General features: G+C 40.3%; 1 protein-coding gene across 3 annotated transcripts in view; it reads left to right on the top strand.

Annotated features, from left to right (window-relative positions):
- The window catches only part of SBF2 (SET binding factor 2), a 218105-nt gene that overhangs the window by 33499 nt on the left and 163883 nt on the right, over positions 1–20723 (top strand). For all 3 annotated transcript variants that reach the window (XM_081840018.1, XM_081840019.1, XM_081840021.1), the window contains exon 2: positions 14544–14629. In XM_081840018.1, the coding sequence (XP_081696144.1) occupies positions 14544–14629 (86 nt within the window). The remainder of the gene's footprint in view (positions 1–14543; positions 14630–20723) is intronic.

Raw genomic sequence — 20723 nt, forward strand, 5'->3', positions numbered from 1 at the left:
TAATGATTGGAGTAAATTCATTACATACATAGAATCAAATTTAGGAAATATTAAAATTACAGTAGGTGTTATATAAAGTCTGAGAGGTGTAGATAAAGATGATAAAAAGACACCGTAGGAAGATAATGTGGGAGTAAAGCTCAAACCGTGATGGAGGGAAGTCAATCACTGTTATGTTATGGGTGTATGTGTTTTTTTCCCCCCCTCTTTGTTGCTGTATGTTTATATGTTTATATGTTTACATGTTTCTGTTGATATGTTGTTGGGTCTGTATTTTTGTTTTGTGTTATTTTTCTTCTTTTTGAAAATGAGCTTAATAAAAAATAATAATAAAAAAAGAATTTAATCTTGTGCGCTGCTTAGATGGCCTCTGGCCATGAAGAGGTTTATAAATTTGTAAAACAATGATGATGCAGGCTCACAATCTAAGAGACTTGATACAAAAGGGAAAAAGAACGAGAAGGGAAGAGTAAAGCAAACATTATGGAAACTTCTCTTTCGCTGGCTGTTCTTGCCAGGCTTTTCTTGCTCCAGTCATGATGGTCTTCTTGGAAGCTAGGGGATGCAGCATTCCAGTGACCTTTATTGCCCTGGTTAGTGGCAGTCACTTGGATATGCTTCCCTTTGATGTGATGAATGACTATGAGTTCTGGATCAATTTTAGCAGTAGCCAAATCCAACCTAAAGGTTATCAACAGATGGATCAGTATAGCCAGGCTGCCCATGTCCATGAACAGGCACAGCTGATGAACCAGTCAAAGCTAGTACAGGTGTTCCCAGCTGCTGAGGTCACTTGTGGTCACTCTGGTGACAATGATTGACCCAGAAGCAGCCCCAAACTATGTACTTGTCCCTTCAAAGGAAATGCAAACACATCCCAAACAGGCAACTTTCCCAGTTCCCTGATCTGGAAAGCATCAACTCCCCCCGGGTTCTGTCCTGTTGGGATTCAATCACAAATTATTGGCCTTTATCCAGTCCACCACTACCTCCAAAAACTGATCCAGGACCTATAATACAGTACATGTTGTGTTGCTTATGAGTGCATGGCTAATGGCAATGCTGATAAGTGCACCTGTTCTGGTTTGGTTGCATTGTTGACCACTTCTTAACTGAAGGTGAAGTTCTTTATTGTGTGTGTTGTCATTTGGCATTGTCTTTATTATAGCTCAGAGCTTCTGTTTTGTAGGAAAAGAAAAACAAATTTAGATCTGATAAGTGGTACCTCAGGTTATATATGCTTCAGATTACACACTCCACTAGGCCAGAAATAGTGCTTCAGGTTAAGAACGGCGGCAGCAGGAGGCCCCATTAGCTAAAGTGGTGCTTCAGGTTATGAACAGTTTCAGGTTAAGTACTTAACCCGAGGTACCACCATATTTGGAAACAGTTTGACAGAATTTACATGGAAACACAATGCATTAGATGGTGGTATTAAGGACATAGAGTACTAAAAACTGACTGTGTACTTGTATGTACAGAAATAGGCCTCGTTTATCATTTTGACTGTCTCATCATAATTAAGAAGAAACTTGCTGGATCAGGCCAAAGGCCCATCTGGTCCAGCACCCTGCTCTCTCAGTGGCCATTTCTATGCATATGGGAAGCCCAGAAGCAGGACATGAGCACAACACTCAACACTTGTGCTCACTTGCTTACAACTAGCATTCAGAGGCATACTGCCTCGTAGTTGGCAGCAGTTCTTTCAGGTCAGATAACTTGACTGTTCATCACCAAATACTTGATTGTCTCTGTATTAGCTGCTAGGAATAAATAATCCATTTATACATCTCAAGGATGCAAACAGATTAAAACGTATCTGAGACTTCTGAAATAAGTGAGACTACTTCAGGCAGTTGGTTTTGACACAGACCTTTTAGCCTGGCCTTGTTGGCATTCAGGACAATAATCCCTCATCAGCTGACCAACATACTGCTGTTATTTGGAAGACTTAGGCAACATGGCTTAAATTCAGATTTATATGGGGAAGTGTATATGATCTTTCCATTATTCCAGAGAGAATATCGAAGAAGAGGTCATCTACAGATTTGGAAAGGGCTGTTTTTAGAAACCTGACTGGATTTATGGAGCTCTGATCATAATGCAATATTACCAGATCCCTGGTCTTAGATTTCAACTCATTTAATTTTATTATGTCTTTCATTCTAATGACTTCTTCTTTTGAAAATGCAAAGCATCAGCAATGTGGCTAAGAAAATAATTCACTGCTGATTATACCAGGGTACGACTGACTTACTGCAATATATGTTGATTATTTATTGGACATTAGCAAGTTTTTAGTGGTATGCATTTAGTAATACATACGGCATCTGTTTTGCAAAATAGACAAAATATGCTCATTTTGGCCAACAAGTCCATCCTATTAAAATGAACAGTCAGTTCACACAGGTGGTTTTCATTCCCTGAAGAATTTCAGTGTGAAGACTTGTAGTCCTGCCCTTTGACTTCATTTGGGACCTTAGGCCATAGTTTATAAATTTTGAAATGTTCACCAGCTCTAATCCTCTGTCTTTGGGAATCTAAGAGTGAAGAGTTGGTAGAATTTCTTCTTATTGTACTATATAAAATATTCACTTTCATGACAATAAAAACACTTTAAATTACAGCCAGCATAGTATGTTCTTGACAGAATTTGTCTTAATTAAAATATTAAGTCTCATCCAGACTTCTTCTTGCCCTACCACTTTCTCACTGGAAAACACAATCTTTACCACTGAATCAGCACTAAAGAGCTGGTTTTCCACAGGGAAAGTGGCAGGGGAAGCAGAAAACTGCTTGGACCCATGCCTAGAAAGCACAGGACAAGTGGAAAATCTCTCAGACCTATGCTTTCTAGGTATGAGAGAAGCAGAAGTGTGGATGAACCCCGTGTGGGTTGTTTGGGTTGGAGCTGTGTGTCACAGGGTTAACTACTAATTGCATTGACTTTCAAACATCCTAATTTGTACAGTGCTGAGATACCATCTATGCTTTCCCTGCATAGTTTCCTTGTCCCTCCTTTTTAATAAAACAGTTTTAAAGTGTTTTACTTCTGTATCTTTTATATGAAAGATTTTGTTTATATTGAATGTTGAAGTGCCCTGTGCTGAACTTATCATCTGGCCCTGAGAAGCTTTTTATTTTTTTATTTTTTGCATATTCTTGAGCAATGCTGCATTCTCTACTAATTAGACACATCCGACTTTCTGGTGCCTTTTGAACTTACCAAAGGTTTGAAAAAACACATTTGGTTGTAAATGATTTTTTTAAACTGACAGTTTCCCCCCAGTATTCAGTAATCCTTTAAACTAGCTTACATTGTACAAGGGGTTTTGAAACACTCCTAAGGCAAGTTACCAAAAATAGCTTTTTCAAAGAAGCATTTGTAGTACTGCTCATGATTAGCTTTTCAAGCAGCAGGTGTCTGTCTCTTTTCAATTGACAGACAATTCTTTCTTATGATGAAGATGCTTTTGGGGGGGGGGGGAATAGGTGTTCTATGAAGTTTCCGACAGCCAGGCTTTGTCCTGACAGTGTTAATAATGATGTAAAAAATATTGCATAAACCTTTCAGAAACTTCCAAAATAGACCACATAAACAACTTCCTGTAGTGCATCTGCATCAGCACAACAGGATGCCTTCATCTGCCCCAGCTGTAGCAAAACATGTGTCTCCCATATTGGCCTCTACAGCCACAGCAGGCACTGTAGTTCTCCAATGGTTTGACTTCACCCCTGATGGTGCACTCTTCCATTGTCGCCCAAGACAGACGGATACCAAGAAACCTCTGGACAGTCAGTTTCATTCCTAAGGAGAGGGCAGGTGAGAGGAGTTGGCATTCTGTTAAAAGAAAAATAGATTAAAAACAAATAAGTAAGGTAATGTTGTTAAAATTGCAGGCTATCACTCTGGTTTTCCACTCTTTTGAAGGTCTGCGTGATACTTAGAAGAACTTTGGTTGGATGGTGTAGTATAGCAAGTAAAAGCCAAATTGTAAAATGTGTGGATGACTTTTTTTTTTAAGTAAAGAGCAAGTATGGGTCCCTACACCTGCAGTGTGAAGTATCACAATGCTCGATATGGAGGAGAGGGTTAGGATATATACTTAGCTCAGCACTGCAGGAATAAGTATGATTTGTTCCTACGTGTGGGGCTTTATATGTGTTGTATGTATGGTGAATGCAGTATGCAGATGCGTGTTTGGTGACCACTTTTGCCATGACCACTGTTAGCATGGTACCCTTGGAGGAGTGACCAACCTTTAATTTTACCTTTGAGCCAAAAAAAGTCTAGTCAGTCCTGCTATATAGCTACTGAAAGAATAAAAATGGGAAATATCTCTTTCAGTCAGTTAAAAGCCAGTATAGTAAATATTCATTTTTATATTGGCAGGACAATGTATATTTATTTTCTGTGCAGTTTATATAATGAATTTTACCTGCATAATTGATTACAGTTTGTATAGTGGTGATTTGTTCATTTTAGCTCCCGCGACGGGGTGAGCTCCCGTTGCTCGGTCCCTGCTCCTGCCAACCTAGCAGTTTGAAAGCACGTCAAAGTGCAAGTAGATAAATAGGTACCACTCTAGCGGGAAGGTAAACGGTGTTTCCGTGTGCAGCTCTGGTTCGCCAGAAGCGGCTTAGTCATACTGGCCACATGAACCGGAAGCTGTATGCCGGCTCCCTTGGCCAGTAAAGTGAGTTGAGCGCCACAACCCCAAAGTCGTCCGCGACTGGACCTAACGGTCAGGGGTCCCTTTACCCCTTTACCTATATTTAGATGACGCTTTCTTTTACTGTTGTAATTCATCTTGCAAACCAGCTTGAATGCTATGAAACTGTTTGAAGTGCCAATACTATTCATTGCATTGTTGTATATTGGTTTGCAGTGTCATTTTATATTATAGTGTAATGATACTGCAGCTTTGCTTTTCTGCATCACACACAATCCATAAGTTCACATGAGTTAGCATGCATATATGAATGTGCACATATATAAGTGTATATGTGTGTATCTGTATGTATATACCCAATGCTTGTGACTTACTACTTTAGACAAACTAAACAATTTGTACCCCAAACATTAAACACAGAGTTAAAAATAAATGCAGCTTAAATATATTGTTATCCATGCCTCACAGGGAAAGAGGCACAGTTTATCGCACATCTCATTAATTTGGAATGTAAGTTGCACTAACAATTTGCTCGTGGAATTTAAAGGGCAAGCAGGAGATGGCATGTAACCTTTAATAGCCGAGATTTATATAAGAAGGGAGTTGAGGGATACTGAGGTTCAGGAACTAGAAATCTTTGCCAGGATTTTAATGTTCTGTGTGTATTAATTAAACCAAAATGGTTGTTTACAAGATTTTAGTTGAAGGTTGAGTGTATGGGGACATAAGATTCTTCCTTGAATAGAGTTGGAAGGAACCCTAAGGGTCTTTAAGTCCAACCCCCTGTTTTTTGTAGATGGTATGGTCCCAGACTTTCTCATAAAATATGTGAATGTTACAGTATTGTGTATGGCCAGGGTTAGTTTCAGGGAGCAGTTCAGATATTTCAGAGTAGTAGATATAAAGAGAACTCAATTTGAATACTGAAAGCCATGTTGGTCCACATGGAAGATTCTATGATCAACATTACGGCATTTTAATATATTCTTCATCTGATGAACACATATTTTCCTTCCATATGCATTGTACAAGCTAATATCAAATTAATTTTTTTATGCTTTTGGAAAGCATGTCTTTCTTATAGATTGTGTGTCACAAATGCATAAGAGGCCCTTATGTAGTGTTCCATTTTGTTTGACATCCATCATTAAGAGCTGATGTATAGATATTACAAATGCAGAAGGAAGGGAGACCTGTTTTGCTTTGCTTTTATAAAATGTATATTTGCATTTGGGCAGAAGTTTGCTAGACATTAAATTTCAGGTGTGTTCATAGTCATGAAAAACACAAAATTCAAACCTAGAAAGAGTAGCAAAGCTGCAAGGTGTTTGGGTAGCCCAAATGGCCTTTTTGATTTTTAAGCCTCCTCCACCCCCCAACCCCCCCCCCCAATATGTACCTGCATGTACATGAGAAAAGCAGGGCTCCATTCTTTAGCTGATTTGATAGATTAATCAGCTAAATCTTGAAAACGTTCATTCATTGAGATAGGCAAGTTTCTAACCATCAGGCCTGGTATGGAAGGACATAAGTGTGTGTGTGTGTGTGAGAGAGAGAGAGAGAGAGAGAGAGAGAGAGTTATCCTGCCACTGATATGTTACTGTAAATGAGGAATGAAAAAGGAAATATTTAGAAGTCTTTTCCTTCTTGTAATTGCTTCTACATGTAGGAAGCTCGGGGATTTATCACACTATCTCTCCTGCTTGCTGCCCCTCTCCAGTGCTATTCTGGAGATTCCTTAATCCATAGAATGACTTTCTTGGGGGGTTAAGAGATCTGCACTGAGAGAGAGGAGCAACTAGAGCCCCACAGATTTCCACTAGATTCTTTGGATCCTACTGTAATAATGTCACCAGATGATAGGCATTGTAAGAAGCTTGACTGCTTACTAATTTGCAGTTAGTTTCAGCCTCTCTTGCATTGAATTTGTGTGTATTGCAGGGTGAAGCATCCTGCAGGCTCACCATTGTTACTGTCACATGGCGTACCCTCTTCATTTAGGTTAGAAGACTGAGATTTCTTGTCTCCAAGACTGAAAGAGCCCAGAGTGACTGTTCCAGTATATGGTAATCATTTTTTGTCCTAGTACAACCTTCCCAAACTGGTGCCCTTCACATGTTTTGGACTGTAACTCCTACCATCCCTGACTGCCATGATGACTAGGGCTGAGGCAAGTTGTGATCCATATCATTTGGAGGGCAAAGGAATGGGAAAGCTGTCCTAGAGAGAGCCCCAAAGTGTATTCTACAGCTGGTGTGAGACTTTAGTGAGAGGTATCCACATTGGAGATAGGAGTTAAGATCTATACAGTGGTGCCCCGCAAGACGAAATTAATTCATTCCGCAATTTTTGTCGTCTAGCGAATTTTTCGTCTTGCGAAGCACGAAATCCCATAGGAATGCATTGAAAATCAATTAATGCGTTCCTATGGTCAAAAAAAGTCCAAACAAAGCCAAATTTGGTACAACAACAGTTTATTAACTGCTCTTTAAAGTCACACATACTGTAAAGAGCAGTTCAAAAATTGAAGGGAAAATAAATTAACTTTATAAACATGACAGAAAAACATTTAAAAATCAACAAAGTGTACAGTACATTTTCTAAGACTCTGGGGGACCACTCGAAGAAGGCTCCTCTTCCACTCTTTGCTTCTTGGTCAAGAACCTGTCCATAGTCTGCTGCTTTATCCGCCTTTTCAGTAGCTCCCTGAAAGACGACATGACCCTCGTATCATAAAAGTTCCCAGCGTCATGTGCCACGTGCTTCTCATGGTGGTGTAGATCTGCAAAAGTCTGCACCTCCTTCCACTTCTGGCAAATGTCCCTCAGTCTTTCGGAGGACAGCCGTTCCTCAGTTGCTTCCTCCTCTTCCAGTGAGGCCTGCTCCTGCGCAGCCTCTGCCTGCAGTTCGACCAGCTCCACGGTGGTCAGCTCGTCGTCGTGCCCCTCCACCAGCTCGCAGACGTCCTCCTCCGTGACCTCCAGGCCCATGGTCCTCCCCAAGGCAACAATGTCCTGCACCACTGTTGACTCTGGTGCATCAGAGTCACTTGGTGCCACACAGTCCGGCCACAGGCTGCGCCAAGCGCAATTCAAATTTCTCTGGCTGATCCCTTTCCAGGCCGTGTTGACCATCTTCAAGCAGGTGACGATGTCGAAGTGGTCCTTCCAGAATTCCCGCAGGGTGATGGTGGTGCAGTCAGTCACCTCGAAGCATCGCCTGAAAAGCTCCTTGGTGTAGAGTTTTTTGAAATTGGCGATGACCTGCTGATCCATCGGCTGGAGCAGTGGCGTGGTGTTAGGCGGCAGGAACATGATGTTGATGAAGCTGAACTCCTCCAACAAGTCCACCTCAAGGCCTTTAGGATGGGCAGGAGCATTGTCCATCAGAAGCAAAGCCTTCAGCGGCAGGTCGTTGTCCAGCAGGTACTGCTTGACAGCAGGGCCAAAAGCAAGATTGACCCAGTCCACAAACAGCACACGTGTGACCCAAGCCTTGCTGTTGGATCGCCACATGACACTCAGCCGCTCCTTGTCGATCTTGTGTCTCTTGAAGGCCCGTGGGTTCTCCGAGTGGTACACCAGCAGGGGCTTGATCTTCAGGTCGCCGCTTGCGTTGGCACAGAAGAGCAGGGTCAGGCGGTCCTTCATGGGCTTGTGGCCAGGCAGCCTGGACTCCTCCTGAGTGATGAAAGTCCTTTTGGGCATCCTCTTCCAAAACAGCCCGGTCTCGTCGCAGTTGAAGACCTGCTGCGGAACGTAGCCCTCCGTCGTCACAACCTCCAGGAACTCCGCTGCAAAGTCTTCAGCCGCAGGAACATCAGAACTGGCAGCCTCTCCATGCCTGACCACGCTGTGGATGCCAGATCTTGTCTTGAACCGGTCAAACCAACCTCTGCTAGCCTTGAAGACTTCTGGCTCGGCTGAGGTTCCTGGCTGTTCCCGGATGAGGTCAGCGTGCAAGGCCTTGGCCTTCTCACAAATGACGGCCTCAGACACTGTGTCCCCTGCACGCTGCTTCTCTTCTATCCAGATGAGCAGCAACTTCTCGACCTCCTCCAGGACAGCTGGGCAGTTCTTCACGATCCTGGTGACTCCCTTGGCTGCATCAGTCGCCAGGATCTTCTCCCTCATCTTTAGGATGGTCCCGATGGTCGATGGGTTCCTGCCGTACTCCCTGGCGATGTCCGTCACACGCATTCCGCCGTCGTGCTTCCAGATGATCTCCTTCTTCATTTCCAGTGTCACCTTCTCCTTCTTCCTCTCACCGGCCACCGCAGCAGCAGTCTTCTTGGGTCCCATGGCAGCACAGCTCCTACCTTCGTAAACTCAGAAAAAAAAAAAATCAGTGATGTGCTTCAAACCCAAAAAATACAAAAGCAGCCAGCCAGCCACCACACAGAAATTAAAACCCAGAACCAAGGCCTTGAATCCCAAGCACCCCAACCCCAAATCCAAAATCCAAAAACCCCCCAAAAAGTTTTAAAAGTTTAGCTTACCAAATGGATGAAAGAGAAGTTCTGGAAAAGCTTCAACAATCAACCACCGAAGTCCTCAGAAACCTCAAATGGCTGCAAAATAAGTTTAGGAAAAGCTTCAAAAATCACCAATGTCTTCAAAAACCTCAACTGCTCCCACAGACACGCACCAACCCACCCACAACACAGAAATTGCAAACCCCTCCCCAACTGCTCCCCCAGCCCCTCCCCAACTGCTGCAAACCCCTCCCCAACTGCTTCCCCACCCAGACAAAAAAAAATTTCAAAAAATAACAACATGGCCAGCACTCAGAAATTCAAACTCAGAAAATTTTTCAAAAAAAAACAACCTGGCCCAGTGGTCACAGAAAATCATAAAAATTCCCCAAAAAACCCCACATGGTCCCAGATTTCTGCAGAAACCTCCCCAACTGTTCCCCTAGCCAGCCAGCACTCAGAAATTCAAACTCAGAAAAATTTTCAAAAAAAAACCAACCTGGCCCAGTGGTCACAGAAAATCATAAAAATTCCCAAAAAAGGCCCACAAGCCCCCAGATTATCGCAAACCCCTTCCCAACACCAAGTCCTTGAATCCCAAACACCCCAACCCAAAATCCAAAACCCCCCAAAAAAGTTTTAAAAGTTTAACTTACCAAATGGATGAAAGAGAAGTTCTGGAAAAGTTCTGGAAAAGTTTTGGAAAATCTTCAAAAGTGAGCAAAGTCTGAGAAAAGGCTACCAAACCACGCGCTAACAGTTGCTCCTCGAAGTCAAGTCGCAACTGCAGCTGCTCAAGCTAAGCACCCTTGGTTTTAACGGTTTTTACACAAAGGAAACAAAGTCGCGAGACGTTTTCGTTTTGCGAAGCAAGCCCATAGGGGAATTCGTCTTGCGAGGCAAATCGCGGACGAAAAAACCTTTCGTCTAGCGAGTTTTTTGTCTTGCGAGGCATTCGTCTTGCGGGGCACTACTGTACTTTGCAAATCTGAATCTGGGAGCAGTTGTGTTTAGGGCACTGCAGGATCACAAAAATAACTAATTGGTAATCTTAACTCTCAACTGTTTTTTCTAGCACTGAAATAATGTATGTAAGGGTGGAGTTACTCAAAGAAGCTTGATGTGCATGGAACTTTATGAAGTTACAAAAAGGAGCTTACAGTCCTCTGAGGCTCAACATAAAGAAGGCTATGGGCTAAGTGAGAAGGATGAAATAGGAGGGTATGCATTCAGTTTAGTTAATGTATGTCTACTCTGTTTCAGTAAGGCAGAGCTTTCCAAAATGTGTGTTGCAACATGTTAGTGTGTCAGCTGCAGTGTGTAGGTGTGTCATGCGATATGTGTCTGTATCTCTTATAGGGGGTTAGTTTAACCCCTGGTTTGCTAGTAAAACTGAATTACTATGTCGCGAAATGATGCATGGGCTTTGAAGAGAAGAAAGAGAATGTGTTCTGAATATGTGTTGTGGGAGGTAGTTTGGGGCATGAGCAGCAGAAGATGAGAAAGAATATACATTCCAAATTTGTAAGACTTCATTAATACTACATTATAATCTGGAAGTGAAAAAAAGTTTGAATGAAATTTGATTTGACAAGGAGTTGTTCTTTAGAACGTTGCCTCCCAATATTTATGGAATGTTGTCACAACTGCCATTAGTCTGTTGAACTTGAAACCAGCCTTACTTGCTACAATTTTTTTTCATATGCTCCTAATAAAATATTTTCTGCTAACACCTTCTTTGTTGCCATATTTAAGAATGTAAAATGATGTGTGTGTTCGCATTTACAGTGTGATAGAAATCCTGTAATCCTGTAATTAACACAAAAAATTAGAGACCAGAAAGAAACAAAGTTTATTAAAGAATGGAATAAATTCATAACCTATATTGAAGTAGATTTAAAAAATCCAAAGATCACAGTAGGCTTAATATAACCCTTCGACATACAAAAGTTTTAAAGAAAAACTGCGGGAAAAAATGTATTACATAACCCAAAACTGAGGTGGAGGGAAGTCAATAACTTACATGTTTGTCTTTGTTTTTGTTTTTTGTTTTCTTATAATTAAGTTATGTTGTTCTTATTATTGTTTTTTTCATGAAGAATTTATTTTCTGTACATATGTGTGTATATGTGTGTATGAAAATTAATAAAGAGAAATAAAAAAAAAGAAATCCTGTAATCAGAGATATCCAAAACAAGAGACTAGCTGACAATTGAACGAGTCAGTTGAAGATTGTTAAAGTCAATGACCCAGTGAATTTATGGGAGCTAGGAATTTTATTGCAGTTTAATGTTGTGAGTTGACTTTATGGGTCTAAGGAACAAAGAATAATCAGGGATCATCACAAATTTATATCAAAATATTATAAGAATTTGGTGTGTACTTTTCCCTTGAGATTTTTTTTTTAAAGTAGAATGTGCTGCATTTTTTTTAGAGAAATGTGGGTGTTAGGTCTGATATCCTTATTTTATTTTTGATTACTTCTTCTTGGGAGGCTACATTGAAATAGGAGGGAGTCGCTCTGATGTACAGCAATATTAATGCTGTCTTGCAAGCAGTTATTTGGAGTCTTCACTCATTCTCTGCTAAGCTTCCGCCTGCTTCTGCTACCACTTCCAGTCACCTCCCCAATATTCTGGGATGGCAACATCCCAGGTGCCTGTCCTTTTCAAAACCAGAAGAGTCAGCCAGAATGAGATTGTGCTACACATTCCAGTTAGGAGACAGCAGGCAATGATACAGCAGCCACATAAAGTCATGTACTCTCTCTCTCTCCCCCTCCCTCCTCCTGACCTTAAAAGACCACATCCCTTTCATATAAGGAGAATAAAAAAGAGTACAGAACTACTGATGCATTTTGCTGATGTTTCACCAACTGAAGAAACCAGCAGCTCATGGATCTAGTGGAAGGTGATTTCTCTGAATTCCTCCCTTCTCTGGCAGCCCCCGCTCCATGCTGTTCCAAATGGTCCCCAATGCTCTGGGGCAGATTGTGTGGAAGGGATTCAGAGGGGAGGGTGACTCAGCAAAAACTATCCCCCCATTCTACTCACAGAAGCTTGATATAAGTTCAGGGACACAATTGGATACAGTCCTATGTAATCAATATTTGGGGCGACTTACAAGTGTATTCCTGCATAACTTTGTATATTATATTTTTGTGATGTTGCAGTTTTGTAATTGATCCCTCAGATCACTCCGTGTTTAAACCTTGATGATACAACCAGTTGTATTCTGGATATCTGTTCTATTTCTTTCAATCTGATCTTTAACAAGGAATATAAAATTAGAATAGTATCCTGGTACTATATATCTATCTAGATTTTATGCAAGTATGATAGAATGTTTCCATATTACACAATATGTTTTCATAATGTCGGCAACTTGATTATACAACTTAAAATTAATGGCAACTTAAAATTAATATGGTCTATTGCAGATACTGGATAGAAGTGTATTGTATGTAAAAAGCACTTTGCAGCTTCCTTCCTTAAGTGATGCTGTTTGGGGCAAAACTTCCTAACCTTACATTAACACTAATACAGTGGCACCTCTGGTTACGTACTTAATTCGTTCCGGAGGTCCGTTCTTAACCTGAAACTGTTCATAAACTGAAGCACCACTTTAGCTAATGGGGCCTCCCGCTGCTGTTGCGCCGCCGCTGCGCGATTTCTGTTCTCATCCTGAAGCAAAGTTCTTAACCCGAGGTACTATTTCTGGGTTAGCGGAGTCTGTAACCTGAAGCATATGTAACCTGAAGCGTATGTAACCCGAGGTACCACCGTAGTGCACTGAACTGGCTGTTACTGACCAGGAAAGGGATCTTGGGGTTGCAGTGGACAGCTTGTTTAAAATATGTGCAGCAGCTGTGAAAGAGCTGTATTCCAGGGGATAATTAGGAAATGGATTGAAAATAAAATTGCCAATCTTACATTGCCTCGATACAAATCTGTAGTGCAACTGCATTTGGGATACTATATAAAATTCTCATTGCCACACATAAAAAAAAGGATACTGTAGAGCTGGAAAAGGTTCAGAAAAGGGCAGCCAAAATGATCAAGGCGTTGGGAAAATTACAAGTTTGGGGCCCCTTTGTTTTGGGGAAGAAAGAGGTATATAAAATGGATGCATAAAGTAGATTAAGAAGATCTTCCCCTCTCAGAATACCATCCAATGAAGGTGAATGTTGGGAGATTAAGGAGAGACATAATGCATAGTTAAACTATGGCATTCCTTGCCATGGTTCACTGTAATAATGGCTGCCAACTTAGATGGCTTTGAAAGGAAATAGACAAATTCATGGAGGATAAGGCTGTCAGTTGTGGCTGTACTACTTCCAGTATCAGTTTCTGGGTATCATGAGGGAGAGACTGCTGTTGTATTCGTGTGATGTTTGTGGGCTTCCCATAGGCATCTGATTGGCTACTGTGGGAACAGAATGCTGAACTAGGTTGATCTGATTCTCATGGGCACTTATTATGTTGCTTAAAATGCTGAATTGAAGCAAAACTGCCCGCCCTCCTGAAAACACCCACCCACAAGCTAATTGTATATTTAACTGACCTCTAAGATAGATCCAGCTTTCTTTTCTTGCTTACTCTATGGTGCTTCAAGCACAGTTAGAGCATGTAAAAGTACTGGGTTCCATTTAATTATATCACCGTAAATTAAAATGTGTATAATATGCTGCAATGAAGTAGCATTTTACAGTACAGTAAAACTGGAGTTTACTTGCATTGGTTCTTGAATATGTATCTTCCATTCAACATCAGATCTGCAGTGACTGAATGGAAGCTATATGGGAGTTTGCTCAGGGACAAGTTAAGTTACAATACCTTGAATAGAGGCAAGCCATAAATGTACACGGAAGGTAGAAATGCTAAATTGATTTTGTACTATGCTGTCACATATTCCTGTAGGGATGATACATTCATGTGCTCCCCCTTGTGTTTTTATGCAACTGTACATTTTCCTATCTGGTTTAATCTCCATAGTGGTTGATGTGCTAGAAGTACCACGATGGGTGCATAGTAAAATTTGGGTGCATAGTAAAATTTTTATGATTGCATTGTGGCATCATTATGCCTATGTCTAAGAGTATACATTGAGTATTCAGTGGGTCTTAATGTCACTGCTATGTGTAAAATACAGAACATAGTTTCTGAAAACAAGATTGGGTACCATGTATGTGTCGCTGGAACTTAAATTCTGCAGTCTTCAGCAGTCACTTGAATACAGTTTCTAGAACTTAAAAAGTTCTTGCCACAGTTTAACCAGATGCAAGTATGCATTAGATTGTGACTTCTTTCATATGTGTAAACTTCTGACTGGAAAAGCAAAACATTCACAATCTCATTCTTTCCTCCTCCCCCTCTCTCCCTTTCCTTCCACTTTAGGATCAGGAGATGGTCTGGGGAAAATAATCCAGAGATTTCCCTTAAAGGATTTGGATGACACTCCTTTTCCACAGGGAATAGAGTTGGTAAGTTGCTCTGTAACATGCATTTGTAAATGCTTAATAATTTTGCATGTAGATCTAGATTAATAGTCTCAACATCATCTTCAGAGAGGACGTCAGTGTGAAAAAGGTGTCTGCATGCTTTTAGTGAATTCTTGAGATAAATCAGCTTTTCCTATCTCCTTACTGTCATCCTGGACCCAGGTGTTGGTGTTGACCTTTAAAGCCCTAAATGGCCTTGGTCCTGTATACCTGAAGGAGTGTCTCCACCCCCATCGTTCAGCCCAGACACTGAGATCTAGCGCCGAGGGCCCTCTGGCGGTTCCCTAAGAAGTGAGGTTACAGGGAACCAGACAGAGGGCCTTCTCGGTAGTGGCGCCCGCCCTGTGGAATGCCCTCCCTTCAGATGTCAAGGAAATAAGCAGCTATCTTCTCTTTAAAAGACATCTGAAGGCAGCCCTGTTTAGGGAAGTTTTTAATATTTAATGCTGTATTGTTTTTAACACTTGATTGGAAGCCGCCCAGTGGCTGGGGAAACTCAGCCAGATGGGCGGGGTATAAATAATAAATTATTATTATTATATTATCACCTCAATTAGGCCACCAGTTGTTACATAAGAATCAGTCATTGGATCTCTGACTTTAAGAATGAAAAGTTGGAGAGGATCCACTGCTTTTCTTTTGTGACAAAATATACAGTCTGACATCCATGGAGCACCTAAGCATGCATAAGATATGCACATGCAGCATCATCTTTCTGGATAATAATCATAAGAAAAATAAAATCTATTAATAGTCAAGTTTTCTTTAAAAAAAACCATCCTAAAATGCAACTAGCATTTGTAACTTTAGGTGCTTGTTTTTGTTTTTCTTCTCCTAGCAGCTATTTTTGAGACCAGCATCTTGACCTGTGCATAATAATAATAATAATAATAATAATAATAATAATAATTTATTATTCCCCACCCATCTGGCTGGGTTGCCCCAGCCATTCTGGGCGGCTTCCAGAAAAATATTAAAATACAATAATTCCTCAAATATTAAAAGCTTCCCTAAACAGGGCTGCCTTCAAATGTCTTTTAATAGTCAGATAGTTGTTTATTTCTTTGACATCTGGTAGGAGGGTATACCACAGGGTGGGTGTCACTGCCAATAAGGCCCTCTGCCTGGTTCTCTGTAATTTTGCTTCTCACAGTGAGGGAACTGCCAGAAGGTCTGCGGCACTGGACCTCAGTGTCCGGGCAGAACAGTGGGGGTGGAGAAAAGGGTATAAAAGAAAAGGGTATAAAAGAACAATGTGATAAATTAAACATGCTACTGAGAGAGACTGGGCTACCTTTTTATTGTTTCCTTTTTCTGCTTTCATTAAAACTAATATTCTGTATGCTTGAATAGACTAGAAGGCTGCTTCACAACTTGTGACATTTATGTTTTGTCAACTTGTAACTACATTTTGTCAACCTTGCAGAGAGGGTTTCAAGTATGCCAGATCAGATGATTGTGATGTGTTTATAATTGCCAAGAAATAATTGTAGATCAATTATGGAAAATAATAGAAGCCTAGAAAATGCTTTTAGGAAATTTGGCCAGTTTGCTGCATCATATTTTCATAATTGCACTTTTAAAGTTGCTTCATATGACAAGGGTTGGCTACTTTAGTATAATTTTTACATTCTTCTATTTTAATTATTTGAGAAAACAACAGTTCTAGCTTCATAATTTGATTGAAGCTCATTTCCCTTGTGGTTGGTCCTTGGTGGAGAATATACTTGCAAATATAAGAGAATATACTTGCAAATGTGTGCATTGCAATCATAACTGAGGTCCTTCATTTCTAACAAGCATGATGATGACATTATGACACCACCACATATAACTTGCATTTTGGTTTCTAGGAAGTGTTGTGGATCTTGTTACACCCTAGCATTTCCTAGCTTCATGAATGAAGTAATTCAAATTGCTATCGGCCACCCTTTTTTCAAGTCCCATCAGAGACCAATGTGTAAATATCAAAGTTTTACTTTGCTTTAATTCCAATTGGGAAAAAAAGCTCTATGGCAGATTATTTTCTATGATTCAACTTTCATTGCTGAAGTCAGTAGCCAATTGTCTATAAACTGTGTTCTGAAATTAGTAAAATGACTGTAGCTGGTTCTCTACAGGAACTATGCTTCTGTAGCATAGTTTCATAACTTCCTGGATTGTTTCTTCATTTTTAATGTTGTAGTAAATACTCTGAGAACATATTTTCTGTGACTTGTAAAAATCACATTGTTAGGAAAATATTTTTAGTGATGTGATCCAAGAATTTCGCCTAATATAACTGAAGCTATTTTGTGAGAACAGCATACTGTAAAAACAATAAATTCTGAAATCACAGTATATATAAAATAAAATGATCCCCAGTAAATTTCAATTTTCATAGTTGTCAACAACTGAGAATTTTCCAATAAGACTTCCACATTTCTTGGGTCTTTTGAAAATAAGGATTCAGGAATTACTTGGTCGTGAGGATGTTTCAGAATATACTGGAGAGTGAATAACGTTTTATATATCTAACATGGCATCCTTGACTTAAATGTATTTAAAGGTATTAAGGAGTTTTAAATGTTTAGATGAATATTCAGGGACTTCAATAAGATTGATGGACTACATTTTACTGTCTCCCAGCCAGCCCCTGATTACAGCTGGGATCTAGTAAGTTGGTACATTTGCATCATGTTTTTCTGAACAAAAGGCGGTGTACATGAGGTTCTCAGGTGTTTCCCGTCCACACACTGACCAGACTCAAGCTGCCTCAGTTGCTGTTAGTAATTTCACCATGTGCTCTCAGACTTGTGCCTTTGAGACTCGCTATTGTTTCCCTTCATGGAGCACCCCATCTTTGTTTTTGGATGAGAAAATATGTGTTCCTTCATTGCAGTATAGCATCCACTCCCTCCCTCCTCATGTAAGGAAATTATTGCCCTGTTGAGCTGCAAAAAGCTTTGCATTCTCCCACAGTATTGTACAATATTTTCATCCTAGTTCTGTACTCCTGAGAAAGTCCCCCAGCACTTCTCAGATTCTTCCTTCTTTATTCAATCTGCTTGTTGTGCTATGCTTCCTTCTCTAGTCTCTGCAGTTCAGTTATAATTTTTATTACTCATTATTTTTTTGGGCAGCCTTGAGTGGTGTTGATGCCCCCTATATTATTAGGTTGACTTTGGCTAACATTTGTTCTCTTTGTGTTTTATCATTCTACGGTTGTCTGGCAGTAGAAACCATGAAGAGGGAGATCTGTACGCCTTTCATTTATTTTTCAATATGAATTCCTTCCAATTTCCCCTTCCTCCTCTTGCAGTTGCAGGAGTTTGCCCAAATATCTTTGGGTGGTCCCATTCCCAAGCAGGAATGAAGAAGTGTTGCCTGTACAGACCCTAATATCCTGTTAAAAAAATAATTATCTGCTTGCCACTATTTTGAAAATCTCAGCAAGGAATTCTGGATTCTTTCCCCAATCTTTTATCACTATTTGAATTGGAATGAAATTGAAGTTGGGAAAACCAGGTGGATGCATTATATCAGGGTTTCCAAAACTTGGGTCTCCAGCTGTTTTTGGACTACAGTGGTACCTCGGGATGCGAACGGGAACATAAGACGCGACGGTGCATCTGCGCGTGCGCGGCTCGCGTTTTGCTGCTTCCGCGCATACGCGTGATGTCATTTTGAGCGTTTGCGCATGCATGAGCGACGAAACCCGGAAGTAACGCGCTCCATTACTTCCGGGTTGCCGCAGATCGCAACCCGAAAGCGCTCAACCTGAAGCACATTCAACCCGAGATATGACTGTACTTCTCCCCCCATCCCTAGCTAGCAGGACCAGTGGTCAAGGATTATGGGAACTGTAGTCCAAAACAGCTGGAGGCCCAAGTTTGAGAAACCTTGCATTAGATCATGTTCTGAAATGTGTGTAAATATTGAAGGCAGTGTGATGTTAGCATGCTTTGAGGTAGAATTATAGATTAAAGTTGTTTTATATTCTGTAGAATTGGCTAGGCATCTTGTGAAATGCCTGTTTGCAAGATGTTATAATTGAAATGGTCAAAAGTAGCAAAGCTTGTTTTAACTTTCTTGCAGCCAAGATATTGTAAAGAGCTAACTCCTAGATTTTGAGATCACTGTACAAAATTCTTCTTCTTCTTCTTCTTCTTCTTCTTCTTCTTCTTCTTCTTCTTCTTCTTCTTCTCCTCCTCCTCCTCCTTCTTCTTCTTCTTCTTCTTCTTCTTTGGGAAACTGGAGTGTTCTTGCCGCAGAGAAACTAACAAGACTAATGTAGGTAGCCGTGTTGGTCTGACACAGTCGAAATATATATAAAAATTGTCCAGTAGCACCTTAGAAACCAACTAAGTTTGTTCTTGGTATAAGCTTTCGTGTGCTTTTTAAATATATTTTAACAAGACTAATGACACAGATAATATATACTAGCACAAGTCTGATTGGAATGCAAAATCAATTCCTTTCTATCCCACTTCACAAATAATTCTAAATAACTTCTTCCGTTAGTTGGTTTTAACATTAGCTGCAAGAGAAGTACTCCAAGCACTGCTTTGAAATTCATTAATTTCAAAGTTCTGAGCTAATCTCAATCATTATTTTTCCTAAATGTTAACTAGATATTTTTCCTCCATCTTTACTATGCTTAAATAAATCCATATATAATCATCAACTACCAAAGCTTTTGAAAACAATCTTTTAGATGCAGTATGCATGCACGTAGAATCTCATTCAATATAGATTCAAAGGTGCCATTTTTAAATCAGCATTGGAGGACAAAATTATGATGAAAGGTCATGATCAGCTTTGTTTCAAAAAGAGACCTTCACAAAATATTTTGCTACTATCTCCTAAATAATATTTAATGGACACAACCTCTGGGTGTGTATAAATTTAGAAAGCATCATGTAATACTGTACACCTCTAGGTCAAACCTTTCATTGGTTGTTGGGACAAAGTTAAGCAGAATTGGCTTTACATACAGATCTTAATTTTCTGGATGAAAGCAAAATCTTTCTGAACAAAATGTTCTTTTTTTCTGTTTTCAAATAAGCTGTTAAGCCAAGCTATTTAAGGTTCAAACTTCCAAAGTAAACTCAACTGTTTAAAGGTCATATTAGGGACAGCATTTATAAGGTTTTTAAAAAATCAGTTGAATATTTGTCATGAACACGCAAAATAGAAAATGGATAATTAATTGAAATCCAAGATTTAATGAACATTCAGGAGTTGAGAAGGGTGGGGACACTTTCAAACAAAGGTGATGCTTCCTCCCCCCTCAAAAATTCAGATGATCTTAAGACATTAGATCTCATCATTCATGAACCAGCAAAATTGGAGTTGGTGATTATTTCCCCTATTTCTGTTCCACATGTTCAGCTTGGAAACCTCCTGAATGCCTCCTGTTTAGGTACAAATAGTCCTGCCTCCTCTTCTCACTTGGCCCATCCATAAATGCTGCCATGTAATATTCCAGCTCTTGCTTCAGCAGCAGAACTGTGCTTGGTAACTGTGGTACCCTTCTGCCATTAACCTATCAAGCTGATGTCTTTTGTCCATTTTTATGGCCCTGCAATCAATTTTGAACCTAATTCTAGCACTTGTTTCTGCTCGTCCTCCCATGGTTCATGAGCACTTACTTGTTCCTCTGTGAAGAGGATACAGTAATAGTTTGGATCTCTTGATACTGAATCAATACACTGATGGCACCCAGTTCAAGGGTCTGTTGTACAGGTACATTCCCTTGTGATGGCTTGCCTTATACACAAGGGTACATTATGTATAAACACATAGTTTTTCAGAACGTTGGAGGCTTTATTGTAGATCCAGCAGTGTGCATCCACACTGTGTACATTTTTTGCCCTACTATGGTCCTTGGTCAAGATGGTATTTCTCTGTAACAATTCAAACCTTGCATAAGGTAAGCAAAGACTAGTTTCCAGCAGCATAACAAATGCTGCTGCAATGTGTTTTGTTTTATAAATTTATTGGCTGCTTTCTCTACTTAAAGCAGAGTACACAATGGTGTTATGTCTGTCAGGGTTGGGGAAGCTGTTGCCCTCCATATGTGCTGAACTACAAC

This window comes from Podarcis erhardii (assembly GCF_964252035.2).
Source record: "Podarcis erhardii genome assembly, chromosome: 1".
In the NCBI taxonomy this organism is placed as follows: Eukaryota; Metazoa; Chordata; class Lepidosauria; order Squamata; family Lacertidae; genus Podarcis; species Podarcis erhardii.